The sequence below is a fragment of the Anopheles nili genome, chromosome 2 (genome assembly GCF_943737925.1).
Source record: "Anopheles nili chromosome 2, idAnoNiliSN_F5_01, whole genome shotgun sequence".
Lineage (NCBI taxonomy): Eukaryota > Metazoa > Arthropoda > Insecta > Diptera > Culicidae > Anopheles > Anopheles nili.
The window spans coordinates 49632507-49650700 of record NC_071291.1 but is presented as its reverse complement, the minus strand read 5'-3'; the positions used below and the strand labels follow the sequence as shown (position 1 = coordinate 49650700).

General features: G+C 35.0%; 1 protein-coding gene across 1 annotated transcript; it reads left to right on the top strand.

The window, feature by feature from the left end:
• The first annotated feature begins 10991 nt into the window (after positions 1-10991).
• On the top strand, positions 10992-17471 carry LOC128721185 (protein gooseberry). The gene is made up of 3 exons (XM_053814909.1): positions 10992-11046; positions 15964-17227; positions 17327-17471. The coding sequence occupies exons 1-3, from the start codon at positions 10992-10994 to the stop codon at positions 17469-17471; spliced, it is 1464 nt and encodes a 487-aa protein (XP_053670884.1).
• The last annotated feature ends 723 nt before the right edge of the window (positions 17472-18194 follow it).

Here is an 18194-nt window from a genome sequence, read left to right as displayed (position 1 = left end):
CTTGGCATGGATACACGGTATTTTTATAAATATCCGTGGCTACCATCCAGTATGCTCCCTACCCTCAACTGTAGTCAACTTTTTGCTCCATCACCTCTCAGCCAGCACTGGGGGTCTTTTGAAGGAAATGCCTAATTATCTCGTGGCTAATTGTCTTCCTTCATATTACGAAAACCATTTTTCACTGCTTCCCATTGTCCAACCGCGAGAACGCCGGATGCGACGCGATGCGAGTCGATGGAGCAGGGACAGCAGGGCAGAAGAGCACGATCTCGTTTCTGCTCTATCGATCGATCATTCGATCGATCGATCCATTCATTACGAAAGCCAATCGCAACACCATTCGTTGTAGTAACACAGTAGCGCTCTATCAAGAAGAAGTGGAACGACTGTGCCCAAATGAGTCAAGAAACTTTATCAATAGACAACCCGATTGCCGTAGATCGTGAAACTCCAGCAGATTGGCTCTGAGGCTGCTCTTTGGGAGGCAGCATAAGGTAGCATCATGATTGCAAAGATGTCGAGCAAGAACGACGGAGTAAATGTATAGCTTAATGGCTTTAAAATAACTCTCACACCCATTTAAGCACCTGCAAGTTTACGGATCGTAAAAGAAACTTTGGGGCGGCTCACGTGTAAAGATGCCTGAGGCGTATTGCGCGAGTTTTGTGAAGTGAATAATGATAAAATGATGATCGCAGCTCAATCAAACAACAAACATCTTGCCGCCTCCGTTTCAACTTGCTGTGCCAACTTGCATATGGGTTTGCCAGATATGTGTAGACGTTTGGACAGGTAGAGATTGAAATACAAGAAGCCAACCGCCAAAATAAGCCAACACTGAATATTGATTCTGGCAATCCCAGGACAGTTTGTTCAACTCAAGATAGTTTTCACATATTCAACACCTTAGAACAAATTTAATCTCATGTTTTGATTAAGTTTCAAAACATATCATGCTAATGATGAGATTTTTGTTTGTTTGGTGTATTTAAAAAATAGTTTAGCTAGCTATTTTTTAAAGTTACTTTAGTTTTTATATATACGAAGGTCTCTTGCTATTATATCGTAGATTTTCTGATGCAAACTGAAAAAGTTTACCAAAGCAACATTCTACTGAACATCAAGCACAAATCGTCAATTCAGTAAGAAAACAAGAGTAAAACAGAATGAAATTAAGAAACCCATATAGCAGTAGTGGAAAGAATCTTTAATTAACTTTTACAGTGCTACCGTTTGGTGCGGGACGTCCGTCCTTTGAACAGTTTCCTCGCCTTTCGTTGATCAAAGAAAATCATTTCGTGGTGAGAAAAGAGAAGTGACGATCAAATATAACGCTATCATGATGTTAACAAAAAGGGAAAAAATTTTGATAACACTATTCTTCATAGTTTGAAAATTTTTATTTTAAAAATATCTCAAATTTGAAATGTAAGTGATATGAATGAATACCATTTATTTACAAAAGTGAAATGCAGATTTATTTACAGATTATTGTGTTATATTATTTACATTCTATGTTGTGCAAAAACAATTAAAAAAACTGATAGAAATGATTTTAAAGTAGTAGATAAATGTCTTCCACCTCGTTTCATTGTTCAATCCATTCCAACACATTCAAATTTAAAGCCTCGCCATGTATAGTCTTTAGTCTTTAGTCTTTTTTAACTTCTGGTTATGCTAACGGCGTTTGTGTTTGAAAGATATCCAAGAGCGAATTTTATTCTCAAAATGACCTTCACATTTATCAACAAAAAGGTTGTAATTGGTTATTTCCTACACAAAACTGAAAAGCCATAAACAGTAAACAAGGTCACGTCTAACGATGATTTTGCAAAGCGAGTGTTAATATTGTTTTTGTTATGTCGTACAAAAGTAATAATACCAGGGATGCAAAACGCCATAACCCAAACGAGAGAATCATGCTTGTTAGTTAAACCTAAAGCAGTGAATCGGAATAATATCTTTTCTGTAAAGAGGAAAAACGGGGTAACAGAAATCAATGAGGTATTAAATCATATGTTAACGATTAACCAACCATAAATAGCAATCCAAATAGGTTAAGTAAAAGTTAAAAAAATAGAATTATAGAGCAAAGTAAAAGTAGCAAATATGATCAAGGAAGGAGTTTATTACAAAACAAACAAGATTCTTTAAGTGAATAATTTCGAACATATAGATCATATATACAAAATAAGTTGGTCGTAAAATTAAAATAAATAGTTGTTTATCAAAAAACAACAAAGTCAATAGTTAAACAACGACAAACAAAGTTCGATTTTGCAAAGGCTTTACCATTAATTTAATCGATTTTGAAGATAATATTACTGATCAAAAACAAGCTTTTAAAAAATAAAATAATACTTATGGAAATTAAAATGCATAAGCTTATATATTTTGATTTATTTATTTCTTTAAAGCTCATACACAGTACTCAAAATGTACTGTAAGTTTTTCTACATGGTAGGAATGAATAACTGCCAGAAACAACAAACAATACAATTCTTGCAGGTAGAATATCCCTGAAGGTAGGTAAAATATCTGGCTATATCAGTTTCTTGAAGCAATCTTACCTATTTCTCTCAACGCAAGTTAATCCTGTAGTCTCACGCGTGTTTGAACATATCCGCAATCCTTTAAGTCTCCATGAAAGTGTTATAAAATCTGACGAATGAACAACATGAAAAAGGTGCAAAATACCACATGTGGTGAGATATACAGCAGTTTTATTTGTTTATGAACCAAACACAGCACGCTCGTAGGGGCGGCTACGACGCTACATTTGAATATGCTACAATAAACACATTATCCCTAGTTAATTCCCCATTTTATGATTTTGCGGACTCACTAAATTTATGTTCAGATATTTTGAAACAATCTGGTTTGTCCCCCTTGATGAAGCAAAACGGGACAAACTTCTGTTACCTTCAATACCTAGTCACTAATGATCTAGAATGGAAGGAATCGCTTATTTTGTCGAGCCTTCCGAATCCCCAAAACATACAGCGTCATAAAGAGAAACAAGAGTTTGACATATCAATACCATCCTATTGCGAGCCCAGAGATAAACATTGGAGATCGTTTGACTTTTGTTTCAAAGCACAACATGCCGTCTGCCGAGGATATGGAGATAGCTCAGAGAAGGTAAAGCAACCGAAAGGGAAAACTCTGGATGTATGCTGCTGAAATTATTTGTAATATTTGAAACTTTACCAGGTCTCATATTTATGATGGCAGTACCCCTTATAAAACGATCACGAACGAAGATGGTAGGAAAAGTACACGAATATTTAACTTCATATAAAAATGCACTGTCACAGGCGACGATTCCCTGGTTCCATTGGACGGGTGATCGTTTTACTGAACGTTGCTTATTATTTTATGTGACGTAGTTCTAAAATACACTTAAAGGACGAGAAAGAGACTATGTGGCATCAAACCCAATCACCCTTCCTAAGCACTTGATACCACTCTACCTAAGGCACTCTGGTGACCGTATTGTAACGCCAACGCGCGTCAGTTTAATTGCAGAATAATTATGAAATTATTACTGCTATATTACGAGGCGACACGGCTTGGTTAGTGTAATACCGCAATTCATAAACCACTATGGTTCACATCCTCTATTAAGTAAGCAAGATGACACGACTGAGGAAAGGTGTCGTAGGTTTATAGATAGTTTATGGGTGAGAATGCTATGGGCGTTACATGAAGTAGCCATGAAGAAGGCAACGGTAGCGATAAATGTAGTAAAGATGCTGAACAAATTAATTAGTCATTTCGTTCGGTTTGTGGAACTTCTTCTGGAACGAAGCGATTTTTTTCATTGCAGTTCCAGATAAGGCATTGCAAGTCAATCATTTTTAAGATTTTTCTATATTCCTGCTACCAGCCATCTAAGCTGTAAGCTTACACCAACTTTTTCATATTTCAAATCACTACAATAAACATACCACCGCATCGTTTCCAAATGAATAGTGTTACACAAACTGTATATACTTGTCATATAACAATATTTAAGAGGCATATAAAAATATAAGAGATAATTCCACATTTTTGAATTGGTTTCTTTCTCAGATAGCACTAACGAGTATTACGTGTATAAATTTACGTTTGATTATACATTTTTTGTTCGTAAATTTTGGGCAAAACTTTGTTGAATTCCATAAATGAACATTTGAACACGTGTAATATTATTCCAAAGTTTCACCTTAACTTCTATACAGTGTGCCTCCTAGCTTCTGGGTGGCCGGCAAAAATCAAAGCAAATATCTGATCGTTTTACTTTTATTAAAGTCACTTCATCTTGTCGGCCCTATTTCTATTCCCACAAAAAAGCGCTTCTCAACCCAAAATACTCAACTGAGCTCTCCCATCTGATTCAAAGCAAGAGATACTCGGGTAACTTCTCAATTGTTCTCTTCTCCTTCGCGCCTGCGGTGTGTTATTTTATCTGTAGCCTACCACGTTGATCAGTAATGATGTGACGGTTTACGGTCGGATACCATCTCCTATCTGCTTGTGGAAGAGGATCTCCTGAGGAATGAACATTAGATGAGGATTTCGATGGGGTCAGAATGTTCATATATTTTTTTTCAAAGAATAGCTAGCCTATATGTAGGCAAATTCATCGAAAGAACGTACTGGAAGAACCTTTGCTACCAGAAGCTCGACAAATCGCCTCGAAGCGGAAAAATATCGGTGAATAACAAGTGTAAGCCAGCCAAGGTGCTCTTGGGTCTTCGTTCAGTTTTACACCATTTATATTCGACAGCATGGAGCAATCTACACACGGTAGGCGGCTCATCGTTTCTCCAGGTCACATGAGGATCATAAGAACAGCAATAAAATCGATTAGTTTAGATGTATTTTTTATGTTCATCACATCATTACGCTTACGGCAGGCGCGGTGCATAGCTAGATCGTTTCTTTTCTATAATCATTTACATGATCCACCGTTCCTGCATGATCTTTTTACAAGTCGGCATGCTTTTGAAGAATGGTTGTAATTGGAATGAACATGACGAGTGCATCGTGGATGGATAGTTACAACTAGATATATTTAATGCCTTAAGTAACCTAACAACTGTAACGCTTTAAAAATAAGGATTCGCATCAGACTCTAAAGATTTCGGTTATTATATATATTTATATATATATATATATATATATATATATATATATATATATATATATATATATATATATATATATATATATATATATATATATATATATATATATATATATATATATATATATATATATATATATATATATATATATATATATATATATATAAACATCAACTTGTTGATACATTTTTTTATTTTATATTCGGTACGTATACAGAATATTTTTGTATTTTAGCTATACATATAAACATATATACTTTTTATGATTTGTGAAAACAATTTGAACCTCCAAACACTATATACAGACAAACAGAAGTTTTGTGCCATTTTCGAATTCATCATTATATTTGCAGTATTCTCAAATGTTAATTAGAACTTCTAATGTTATATTAGGAACTGAAACTCGATACAGATTAACTGTGCTTCATCTCGTTATGATCGCGTTTTGCCTATCAGTGCATAGCATAGCAGTTTGTGCCGACAAACGTATATATATACGGTCGATTCCTGTTCATATGATCGCCGAACGGAACCTTTTATGGACACCAAAGCGAGGAATAGCCGCAGGTCATATGTCACAAAGGTTTCGTTAGGCTTTGGCAGGTCGAAAAAGGCTACTCTTTGGGCGCGGATAGTTCAAAGTAAAATTTTGCCGACTCCTTGAGAGGTATGTTTATGATCAAGAATTGCGAGATGCGCACTTAAACTGTGGTGCTACTTATACTCGTTCATGTTAAAGCCAATCTCGTTTATGAGACTAGTAAAATATTTATTGCAAAATCGAAGCGTTGGCAACATCTGAAGATGCTTTGATATGCTCTTGAAGCCACCCAGAGCGTAGATGAACTCAGGTAATCTATCTATTGTCATGTTAAGCAGTGACAGGTACCAAGACTGGCTAGCTTATTTCCTAATTCTAATTATTTTAATTTAGATTATCATTTTGTATGTCTACTTTTGTCGTATATAATGTTAGTTCAATTTGTTTTATAAATTTTATTTTATTTTTTTGTCGCTATCATACAATTCTGTATCTCAGCCCATAAAATTTGCATTTGAATGATTTCCAGATGAAAGATTCAAATATACAGATATTAGACTAATCGTTAATCCGATATAATCTGTAAAAGAAAATAAAAATTTTAAAATTAAAGTGATATATTGTTAGGGTTTCATGTCGATGAAGGTATGTACTGATTTGTACTTGTGATACTTACTTCAAGATAAGAAATGTTGTTGTTGTTTAAAGGTAAAGATTAGCAGATCAGCTGAAAACGTCATGTCGGCAAAATAGTTCTTTGTTTAATTCGTTTCAATTCCTCACAAAAAGGCTTATATGCTAACGCATCTGCATTGCATCGGTTTTTATCAAGATGAAGGTATGAACACAAACAGTGCATTTGTGTTTAATTTAAGCTTTTATCCCACTGTAGCTCTGAATATACGTCCCATAGGCAAGTTTATGAAATTCACAATATGTTACAAATTTTAGCGTACAATTTTACATTGTTATATATTGCAAAATGATCGCAAATTGTAGTGTACAATGTTACATTGTTACTGAACATTTCCCAATTTTCACCATTCTCTTCCAGCCATTTAGCATTTTTCCATTTTAGAATATACATTGGCAATGTTCAAAATAAATTTTTGTTCTACCACTAGCGTTAATGAAACACTGATTCTTGTCAGTCGTAAGCCGATAGCCGAAAGGATTTTTAACAGCATACTCAGTGCCAAATTCGTTAAAGGTAATTTGATTCCATTGTTGCTCTTAGGGTAAGGCCATGCTTGCCTTATCAATTCTATTGGTAAATTCAATAATGGCCGATAATTACATACTGGGTTTGTTTTATTCAAAGCGATTTCACAAAGAGTACGATTGATCTTACAAAAGTTTGCTAGTTAGTAGACTCAAACTTTTATTTTGTAAAAGGTGTGTTTTATTAAATTAGACTCCTTTAAACTTCAATTAACAATTGAAAAAAAATAAGTATATGTTTTCATTTATGTAATGTAATGTAATAATTTGTGTAATTGATGTATATATATATATATATATATATATATATATATATATATATATATATATATATATATATATATATATATATATATGTATCTATATATATATATATATATATATATATATATATATATATATATATATATATATTTATATATATATATATATATATATATATATATATATATATATATATATATATATATATTTATATAGATATATATATATATATATATATATATATATATATATATATATTTATATATATATATATATATATATATATATATATATATATATATATATATATATATATATATATAGATCTTAAAATTAGAATAAAAATACATACTCATTATACATGATCCATAACATTTAATAATAATTTCCAAACAAAAATAACTTCGTTACTCTAAAATGTGTATGATCCTTAAGAACTGATTATTGCTACCTTCTTACCATTGCATTAAGAACAATTTGTATTCATTAAAATGATATAATTTTTCTTCAATCACTTCAATGTTGCTGTGCATAGTCAAACGTTGCTTCAATTAGGAAAACAACGCAACAGTTTGAATGAATGAATGGTTTTATTCTGTTTAATTTGAGCCATTACTAATCATTACACTCGCTGGAATAGATAAACCCTATCCAATGATTAAAAGATATAATAAATGGCCGAAACAAACATGATTTTCCTGAGCTGCGTGTCCGTTTACCGGTGCCTACTTTTTAAAACAATGTAAAGCTCTTCTTTTTTTATCGAGGCAATCACTCAATGCTCATCAGAACCATATGCCGAAATATGGTCATGAGCTTCTACAACGAAGTGATTGTATTTCATGAAGTGTATCCATAACGAATTAGAGTCATCTATGAATAACGAAACATTGACGGCGCCAACAAAACCATGGTATTTATTATGGAGTACCGGTCTGATTCCTTTCGGATTGAACTAGTAGTGATGTTCTTCCTGCAAGTGGATAGATAAATTTCTTGTAAATATCCATAATTCTCCTACACCAAGATTTCTTGAGCAAACATGGCATGGTAATTTACATTGTGTAAGTGAGTAAAAACAACATCACGTGTGAGATTATTTCATCAATAATCTTAGATTTTGTTTTTGTAAGAAATCAAAAAGTTTCAAAAACAAAATTCAATTCTGTATGTATTTAGTAGAATGTAGTATTTAGTATATTCTAAAAACACACAAATTCTCATGTGCTAACGTCTGAAACGTCACTAATATCGCAGCTGGTTTTATGAATAATCGGTATTTGTATCACGATAAGCTCCTGAGTTACAAAGCATTCACAAAAACAAATTTAACATGTTTATTATACATTTATTTTTATGACATTTAGTCATAAAATTTCTTACTACTTATGACTACTGATATTTTCTTAAATGATTTAAAATAATTTCATGTACCGTTTGTACGATTTATGTCTACCTGGCGCCATGAGAGGTTTTCTTTCCGTCAAATTCCCAGGATAAATGAGTGTAATCAATAAATCGTCTATACGCTACAGACTCACAGCAAAAGTTTCATTGAAAAAAGCTTCTGCACTGATTGAACTGATTGATCGTTTTTGACGGAGGTATACATAGAAGCCCAAACATCCAATTATGCGTCTACGGACTTCTTTCCATTGTAAGAAATCAAATCCAATGTCTTGAAAAACTCCTTCAGCCAATCAAATGGCCATATTTCTTCTACAGCAGCAGTAAAATAATGCTAGGAATGTTTGACCATAATGCTTATCTCCTAATGAAAATTACAGTGCCTTTAAAGTTAAAACAGAACCAGAATATGAGTTAGCTTTGGTAGCAACACTAAGGATTAGAGTATACTGAAGAAATAATTGAATTGCGGCCAAATAAAACAGACAACTGTAGGGCTGACTTAACCGCAACTGCTAGGCTTTTCGTTAGATCCGGTATTAAAAAGCGATCGGTTCCAGTAATTTCCCACTCGCTGTTTTCTCTTCTTTAAGTTTCCTCCTACTAGCCAACGTCGATTCGGATTATGTGAAAAGTTCAATCAAATTACGAAGGCTTGATCAACCTTACTATACGCTAAAATACTCACTACGCTAATGTTCAACAAGCTTTATGAATGGAAAACGGCTTAGGCTTGGTCAATTATTTATATACTTCCTGTTTATTTTTTTAAATTTTAACGAAGTACCGTCTTCAATGCTATTGTACCCTTTTTCAAAAACTTTCCTGTTATTGTTATCAAAGCTGAAATAGCTTTAAAACCGGGATGTTCAGAGTTCGAGTATAGCTGATGGCATTGACAAAATGCGAAACATGCACATCAACCGAGATCCTACGAAACAAATTAGAGTAACAACATTCTGATGGCGACTGAAATCTCATACTTCGTCGGGAAAAAGAGCATCTAATACAACATATTTCAAAGCGTTTTATATTCTTATTTTGAAGATGCCTAAATACTGAAAATAAGGGAATTTTATTGCTATTAAGACATCAACGTATGCATAACAAATTTCAAAAGATCAAATTGTCAAAATTATGGGGTCAGTCAATATTCAGTAGTTTATACCTTAGATTGAATTCAGTTCTCTTTTTTTTTTCAAATATGTCAACATATGGTTTGTTGAATGTAATACATTTAATCCCATATGTGACTATCAATAAATTTAAATTAGTATAGTTTTAAAACTGCAATTCAAGTATAGGTATCATAAGCAACAAGCAGGTATTTGGTGAAAGCTGTGTCAAAAAAATTAAACGGAATATCGACAAGGAACTTCGTAAAGTAGAAGGTAACTGATTTGTTTTCGTATTATCAATCATTGACATTGGGTGTTTGGCAGATGGTTTTATTGACCGCAAGAAAAAACATATTAAATATTTACAAATAAAATTTGTAAAACACAAAATTAATCATATAAAATCAATGTGAAAACCATCTGTCAACGTATATCGGTGCATAGCACATTACATATTCGTTCCTTCCCAGCGTCAACACTAGTATTCTGCCAAAATTTCAAACCCCACTGCGGTCAGAGCGGTTCTTTTGACTTCATTGTTCATCACCGCTTGTTTCATTCTAACTGTCTCATAATCTCCTGGCGCTGATAATAGCCAGACAGAACAATAAATGGTTGGCACATTTGTCATTACATTCGGCCGCTAAGAAAAGCTAAGTTGACGTTTATTTCCTCCGGCTGCAATCGGTCGCACCGTTGGTGGGCGCTTCATTCCGATATAAAATCGTTTGATCGAGTTTTGCGAGCTGGTTCGTCGAGCATGGTCCTTAGCCGAACCAACATGCGCATACGGGTTCGGAAAAAAGTAGGCGCGGTTAACTGAGGGAACGAGCTAGTCGTGTCAGTTTATTTCGACGTAAGCGTGAAAGAGAACTAAAATGTACGAAGGACGGAGAATAAATGTACCCAGAAAAACGCAGGCGCCTGAGACTCAAACCTGTTCGGTCGAATGTTTTCTAAGTCAGAAAAGCAACAACATCCTTGCGAGTAGCATCTTATCTTGGGAGAAATCTTCTGCGGTCAGAAGTTTGCTTCCGAAGAAAACGATCGCGCAAAGAGAACCTTTTTAACACAAGACGAAGGTGAACAGTTTACATGTTCAGTGATCGTGTCAGTGGAATGTGCTGTTTTTTGAAAGTGTTTACCCATTTGCTGCAGATCTGTAATCGTTGTGACGCGTACCCATACTGATTGATAATTTGGTTCTGTGAAAATTACGCTTTGTACATTAAAAACCAAACACTGGGCAGATTTACAAGACTGAAAGTTGCTTTTGAGTAACGAGCGTACTTCAAACAATTTAAAATGGCTGTTACTAGTTTGAATATGTCTCCAATTTTCAGCGGATACCCTTTTCAAGGTATGTTTGAGATACATAATTTTCCAACTAACTCAAAAAGCCGTCGGTGTTTCTTGTTTTGTTATCAATTAAATCGTCCGTTCGAATTCATGTGTTACGATTTATAGTCATTGTTGCATATGGGATAAATATGATCATAAATTACTTTTTAACTAGAAAAACATCGAACGAATAGCCAAATGTACCTTAGCGAGATGGAGGTTATGTGGCACACTATAATATGCTGGAAGGTTCGATGTTCGAAAATTCGATAATAATATGGTATGATTTCATGCAAATTGGATAAATTTAAGATATATTACAGAACGATTCTATCTGACTGTATGAGTTGAAGAGGTAAAACTTCTTGAATTCGATAAAGCTATATTTTTATCGTCACATTTTTGTACCTATCTATACTTGTTCCTTAAAACTCCATTCACTGCCACATGAAAAACCGACGACTAGTTAAATGTTTTTAGATATTGTATAGTTGGTAATTGTGTATCTTCCATATAACTTACATTATTCATAAAGTTTTCAAAACGATATGATACACCTGTTAACCTCATGAGCTAATGGTAATTCAATAAAAAATCAAAATAAGATTTGTAGAGCCCAACAGAAGAGAGCTGGCCGACTACTCCGGCTTGTCGACCTCGAAATAGACACACTTTTATCGTTATTGTTAGACTTGGAATGCTTTCTCTCTAGATGGATCTGTGTGCTGGGCATATCAAAAATCAAAGAGGGAAATAAACGCAGTCGATAGACCGTCGGGAACTTAGTATGGCACCCTATAGGTAGGAGATTCAAGTCACGGCTCAGAGTTAGGCACATGTTTCGGACTGTCATTGTTTCGATGGTCAGTTCTTAAGAGTTGGTCTTATGGTAAAAATCGTCAGACTGTATGGCGCGTCTGGCGGTACGTCTGACGCATCCAGACCCATAGCCCCTAACCATGCAAAACTCTTATCCGTGAAACGTGGTGCTGCGCGAAGGCAAGGCACGACTTCTCTGAACGAAGAGGATGCCGCTGACGACGGTGATGATCTTCTGTATCCGTTTTAAAAGCAGCTTTTCAGGCTCCTAAACGCCCTCCAAGCCCACCGCGAGATCCGGGCGGCATCAGTTCTTTGATGTTATTTTTGTAATTCCTGTTTTTCAACAACACAACAACACGGCTCGAGAAGCTTGCGCGTCATATTCCACGCCAAGATAGCCATACGGTTCATGGTCTTCATTGGCATTGGGCATTCGGCACCAAGCGACCTTTAAGGTGAGCTGGGTGTTCGGCCGATCCCGCCAGATCCAAGGAAACCCTCGATGCTTCATAATGATAATGTAATGGGTGCTCTGGAATATTTTATTACTTTCCTCATTGCGAAGCAAACCACATGCTTGATAGCCCCGACGAAGCTCAATATCGGCCAAAAGCAGATCGTTGATCGCGAGAACACGAACAGCCATACCGTCGTTATTTCGGTCGTGATCAAACCCACAGTTGTGAACCAAACCCACGATACGCACTGGTATCTTCATCAAGCACCAAGCCCAATTGGCGTTGCTGCTTTCAACACATTTTTCTGTGTTGCTCGCAATGCGTCATCTTTTCATATGCCACACGTACGCGAGAAATAAATCGCCTGGAATTTATTGACGTTCATATTGGCCCACAGCTCATGAAAATTCCAAGGTGGAGTTTGATTGGAAAGCACATGCGGTCGGTAATGTGGAAGAATAAGAAGGAATGGTTTCAAACACAGCGCGGTGGAGAAGGTTGCGAATGTCTAAATGCTCACACTAATGGAATAATTTATATGGATATTTAATATATTTATAAACTAAATGATCAATTTTTACGTTAGCGTACTGTGGGCAATGATGATGGATGATACAGTAAAAAAGCGTATGATACATATTCAAGGCAACATTTGGCGTTAGAAGCATTATTGGGTTTTCATATTCGTTATAAAGATTTATTGATTTGTGCAAAGAATGCCTTAGTAGTTGAGCGACACATTTTAAACAATTGATCAAATTTGGATGCAGCTTTAGTATCAGCAAGCTTCATTAAAAGTGAATATTTTTTGGAAACAAGGTCCATAGGAAGAAATGTTTAGTAAAATCACCAAACAGAAAATTTCAATCGCTTACAATACAAGAATTAAATATTCGGTTTCAGGTTTCAGGGCAGCTGTTGGATCAAACATATAGAATAAAATAGCGATAAATTCAATTTATTTTTAAATCACCGTTTTGTCTGGCATTAGAATGGACGGATTGTGGGTAGAAGTAGTTTATCACTGTCATCTTCTAAGATAATATAATTTTTTGGAAGTATGATGAATACCGTTTGCCTGTACATGCATACAAGTGTTTAAAAAAAACTGTGTCCAAAATATCATCGGATATACTGATCATTTTATGGTATAACAATTATATTGATGTATTAACAATTATATTAATATAATGTATTATATTAATGTTTATAAATAATGGAAATATTTGATCACAGCCAAGCACTACATAACTCATAAGCATCCTAATTAAAAGACAAATTAAACAACGCAAACACAACTGGTAAAGTACATATTTATGATACATTAAGAACCTTGCGATTGTGTACGTTTTCGTGTTAATATCATCCATTTTTGTTGTTGTACTTGAATTTATATATATATATATATATATATATATATATATATATATATATATATATATATATATATATATATATATCTATATATATATAAATGTACGTATTTATATATATATATATATATATATATATATATATATATATATATATATATATATATATATATATGATATATATATATAGATATATGTATGTATATATATATATATATATATATATATATATATATATATATATATATATAATATATATATATATATATATATATATATATATATATATATATATATATATATATATATATATATATATATATATATATATATATATATATATATATATATATATATATATATTTATATATATATATATATATATATATAATATATATATATATATATATATATATATATATATATATATATATATATGTATATATATATATATATATATATATATATATATATATATATATCTATATATATATATATATATATATTATATATATATATATATATATATATATATATATATATATATATATATATATATATATATATATATATATATATATATATATATATATATATATATATATATATATTTATATATATATATATATATATATATCAAAAGTTATTGGAAATTTACATTACAATTTTACACATATTATGAAAATCTTTGTTTAGAGAGCATTGCCGTAAATGCTTGACTTGAATTTTGTGATACACCATTTCTTCACCACCACCAGAAAGTCTCAAATTTCTTTTTTTCTTTTTATGCATTAACTAAAAAACTCCAAATGTTATTTGACGAGCAATATTTGGAATATTCAGTTCAATCGTTTTCGCTACGAGTCAGTTACAATTATCTATCTGCAGGATCTTTAAACGAATGGAATGAAAGCATTTGCTAAGATACAGAAAAACCATTAAATTCAAATTATATCATGAAAGATTCATCCTGTGTCATGATATGGATCGTCATTAATATAATTATATTTTTCGAAAAACGGCAACCGTCTATAAAAAATTAGTGTGAGCCACTAAATGAAAAAGTGATACCGAATTACATTTTCGTCGAAATTAATAATGTTTCGAGAGAAATGATAAATGATTTTATTGATCAAGTCTACAAACGATAGTCTAATTAGAATTATTCAGCGAAAGGGTGTACACGTATGACAGGTTTTCTTCTTAAAAGGGTTTATCACGTAACATTTTATCGTAAATACTTTTTTTACTGTCGCGTATATATTTCTCTTCAGTCAAACAGGCAAAACAGACGCATAATGATGATTTTTTTTGGATTTGTTTTGTAATACGACGCGTGTGCGAATAAATTAATTGATTGCGATTCGCGCCTAATTGAAACGCTGTCAAACTGGTCAACAGCTTAAAGCAGAACTTATATTCTACCTGCTCAAAGATTGCGTTGCTTTTCAATACAAAGCGTGTTGAAGCGGCCAATTTGGTAGCTCAAAACCTCATGAAATTTTCAACGGCCTCCGCCCAAGAAAACAAAGGCCGAAATCGGCAGTGTATCATTTAACCTTTCATCAGATATAGCATGATTAGGTACAAGCAAAGCGAGGCTCGTGTGGCACATTTTTGTTTCTTTGGTACACCCATCAACCCAATCAGATGCTTCTGAGATACCGGCAGATTCAAAGGTCCATGGCTTCGCTAAGGTGGGAAGTTACACAACGATTTTCATCCTTCGTTCGGCAGCATTTGAACGTGTCAGATCAGAGCGATTTAGGGGAGCGGAAGTGTTTTAATTGATTGAAAGCCAACGCCCAACGCATACCAGCAGAACACCTGAAATGGTTATGATACGAAGGCAGGTCGGAAGTTCCCTTTCCGGCATAAAAACTGCTTAATCGAAAGCATAAGAAAGTCATTAGAGGCGAAGGGGAAACCTGTAAGCAGGGGTACCCAAAAGGGACGACAATACGATCCCATATCATGTCACCATGCTAGCGCCTTCCAGCACACGAAACACGAGCCGTTCCGTTCTCCGTTTCTCCCTAACACGGTTTTCTGTCGATCTCTTTGATCATGATCTGCGACTTGTCGTACGAGGCGTAGCTACTTCAAATAGCCTCGATGAGTGTGGTCCTCGCAGTGTGACAATGTGTCGACGAACATGACATGACCCATTTGTAGTAGGCTTTGCGGCGGGCATCCTAGACTGTGCTTTGTTTGCCTTTTTTTGCTTTGAAAACTGCTCTGTAGATCCGTTTTCTTATTTCTTTTCATTTCTATCTTCGGCAGGTCAGGGTCGTGTGAACCAACTAGGTGGAGTATTCATCAACGGACGTCCTTTACCAAACCATATTCGTTTGCGTATTGTGGAAATGGCTGCATCAGGAGTACGACCTTGTGTGATTTCACGTCAACTGCGGGTATCGCACGGCTGTGTTTCGAAGATCCTAAATCGATACCAAGAAACCGGTTCTATCCGGCCGGGCGTGATCGGGGGTTCGAAACCACGTGTGTCAACGCCAGAAATTGAAATTCGCATCGAGGAGCTACGTAAGGCGAATCCCGGTATATTTAGCTGGGAGATTCGCGACAAGTTGATCAAAGATGGTCTATGTGACAAAACCTCTGCGCCATCCGTTAGCTCAATTAGCCGTCTACTGCGTGGAAGTCGCAGGGACGACGTCGATTTGCGTGGAAATCATTCGATCAACGGCATTCTTGGAGGATCCTCGTGTGATGAGGATAGCGACACTGAGTCTGAGCCCGGAATAACGCTAAAGCGCAAACAACGCCGATCGAGAACGACGTTCAACGGAGAACAACTGGAAGCGCTGGAAGTTGCATTCAGCCGTACGCAGTACCCTGACGTCTACACACGTGAGGAACTCGCTCAGAAGACCAAATTGACCGAGGCACGTGTACAAGTATGGTTTTCCAATCGCCGAGCCCGTCTTCGTAAACATATGAGCTCCCAGCAAATGGTTACTTTCGGTAGTTCGCAATATCCTTCACAACTCGAGCACCAAGCGGCTTCAGTTGCTGCCGTAGCAGCATCCTCCGCCTCAGGAGTGGGATCGCCTATGGGAACTGGTAGCTGGGCTCAGTGCTACTCGTCGGCAAATCAGCCAGCTTCGATCCACATCGCTTCACAGTCCTCTTACAATCCACTGGCTCAAACTATGATTCATCCTACGTCGGCCACCATGAGCCCCCCTGCATCCATGAGTCCTCCGAGTTCGATAAGTCCACCGGTGTCGCATGCCGGAGCACAGTCCGCATCTGCCTCACCTGTTCCACAAATAGCCTCAGGTGCAACGCACTCATCCGGATACAACTATTTCCCTGTTTTGGACAACACCATCCACCATGCACAGCATGCCCAATCCCATCATGCCCATGCTCCTCATTACCATAACGGGCAAATCGGAGCAACTCAATCATATGTATCGTCCTATCCTACTAGCAACACAAGCATCGAACCTACAAACTCACAGTGGCAACGCTCTGGCAGCGTCTCGCATAACAAATCAGCCAGTGAGTGGGACCCTTATAGGTAGGTTGACTCTATTGAAACAATGTGATCACCCTTTTTATATTTCGCAGCATTTAATAATCCTTTATCGCCTTCCCTTTATTGTTTTGTTCAATATAGCTCGTTTTTCTCCCACAACATGAATCATCATCATGCGCACTATCAATCCGCCACGGCAGTTTCAGTTGTCGCGGCCGAGGCAAAATCTGGCTATCCCTACTTTGGACAACTGGGGGGATTAGAGATGAGTCGGTTGCATTGCTAGGGCATTATGATCAACAAAATGCTGTACTAGTTGTAGGTGTAGAGTATAACATCTGACCATAGTTAAACTTTAAACGGATCGAGAGAAAAATATACTCCTAAGCTTATTTATAGTAGATTCTAATTAAATTGACTGTACACTGATAAATGAAATATTTGTAAGATAATAAAATAAGAAACGATTTTAAAGAAAATTTACACACATTTTATTCTTTTTAACAACTTTGGCACACATATCACAAACGGCACAATATTTCAAAATTTTCACAACAGCATTGGCTCTTGCTGTGTGAATTTATTCTGCGAAATAAAATAACATCCTAAGTAAGAAGTTGTAATTGAAAAATCGAAGAAATGTGAAAAAACTACAATCACTGTGGCTGTATTTGCTATTCGATTGCTCTATAAGCTAAACACTCAACACAATGTAGCTGCCTTCTTCCAATGACACCATTTAATTGAATCAATAATTCTTCTGCTTCAAAAGGATAAAGAAAAGGAGGAACTCACGCTTTTCGATCCCAGAACTGATGAACTCACAAGATCATAGAGCATTGTTAATTGTTCATAATGGATGATTATGCTTCCTGCCGAAATTTTGTCGTGAAGCATGCCGAAATATGTTAGGAGTGAAAAAATGGCCAAAAATGTAAAATATTTATTACCAATCATTCTAGATGGAGTTTTAGACATACGTGACATGTGTGAACAGCTCATGTTCGGC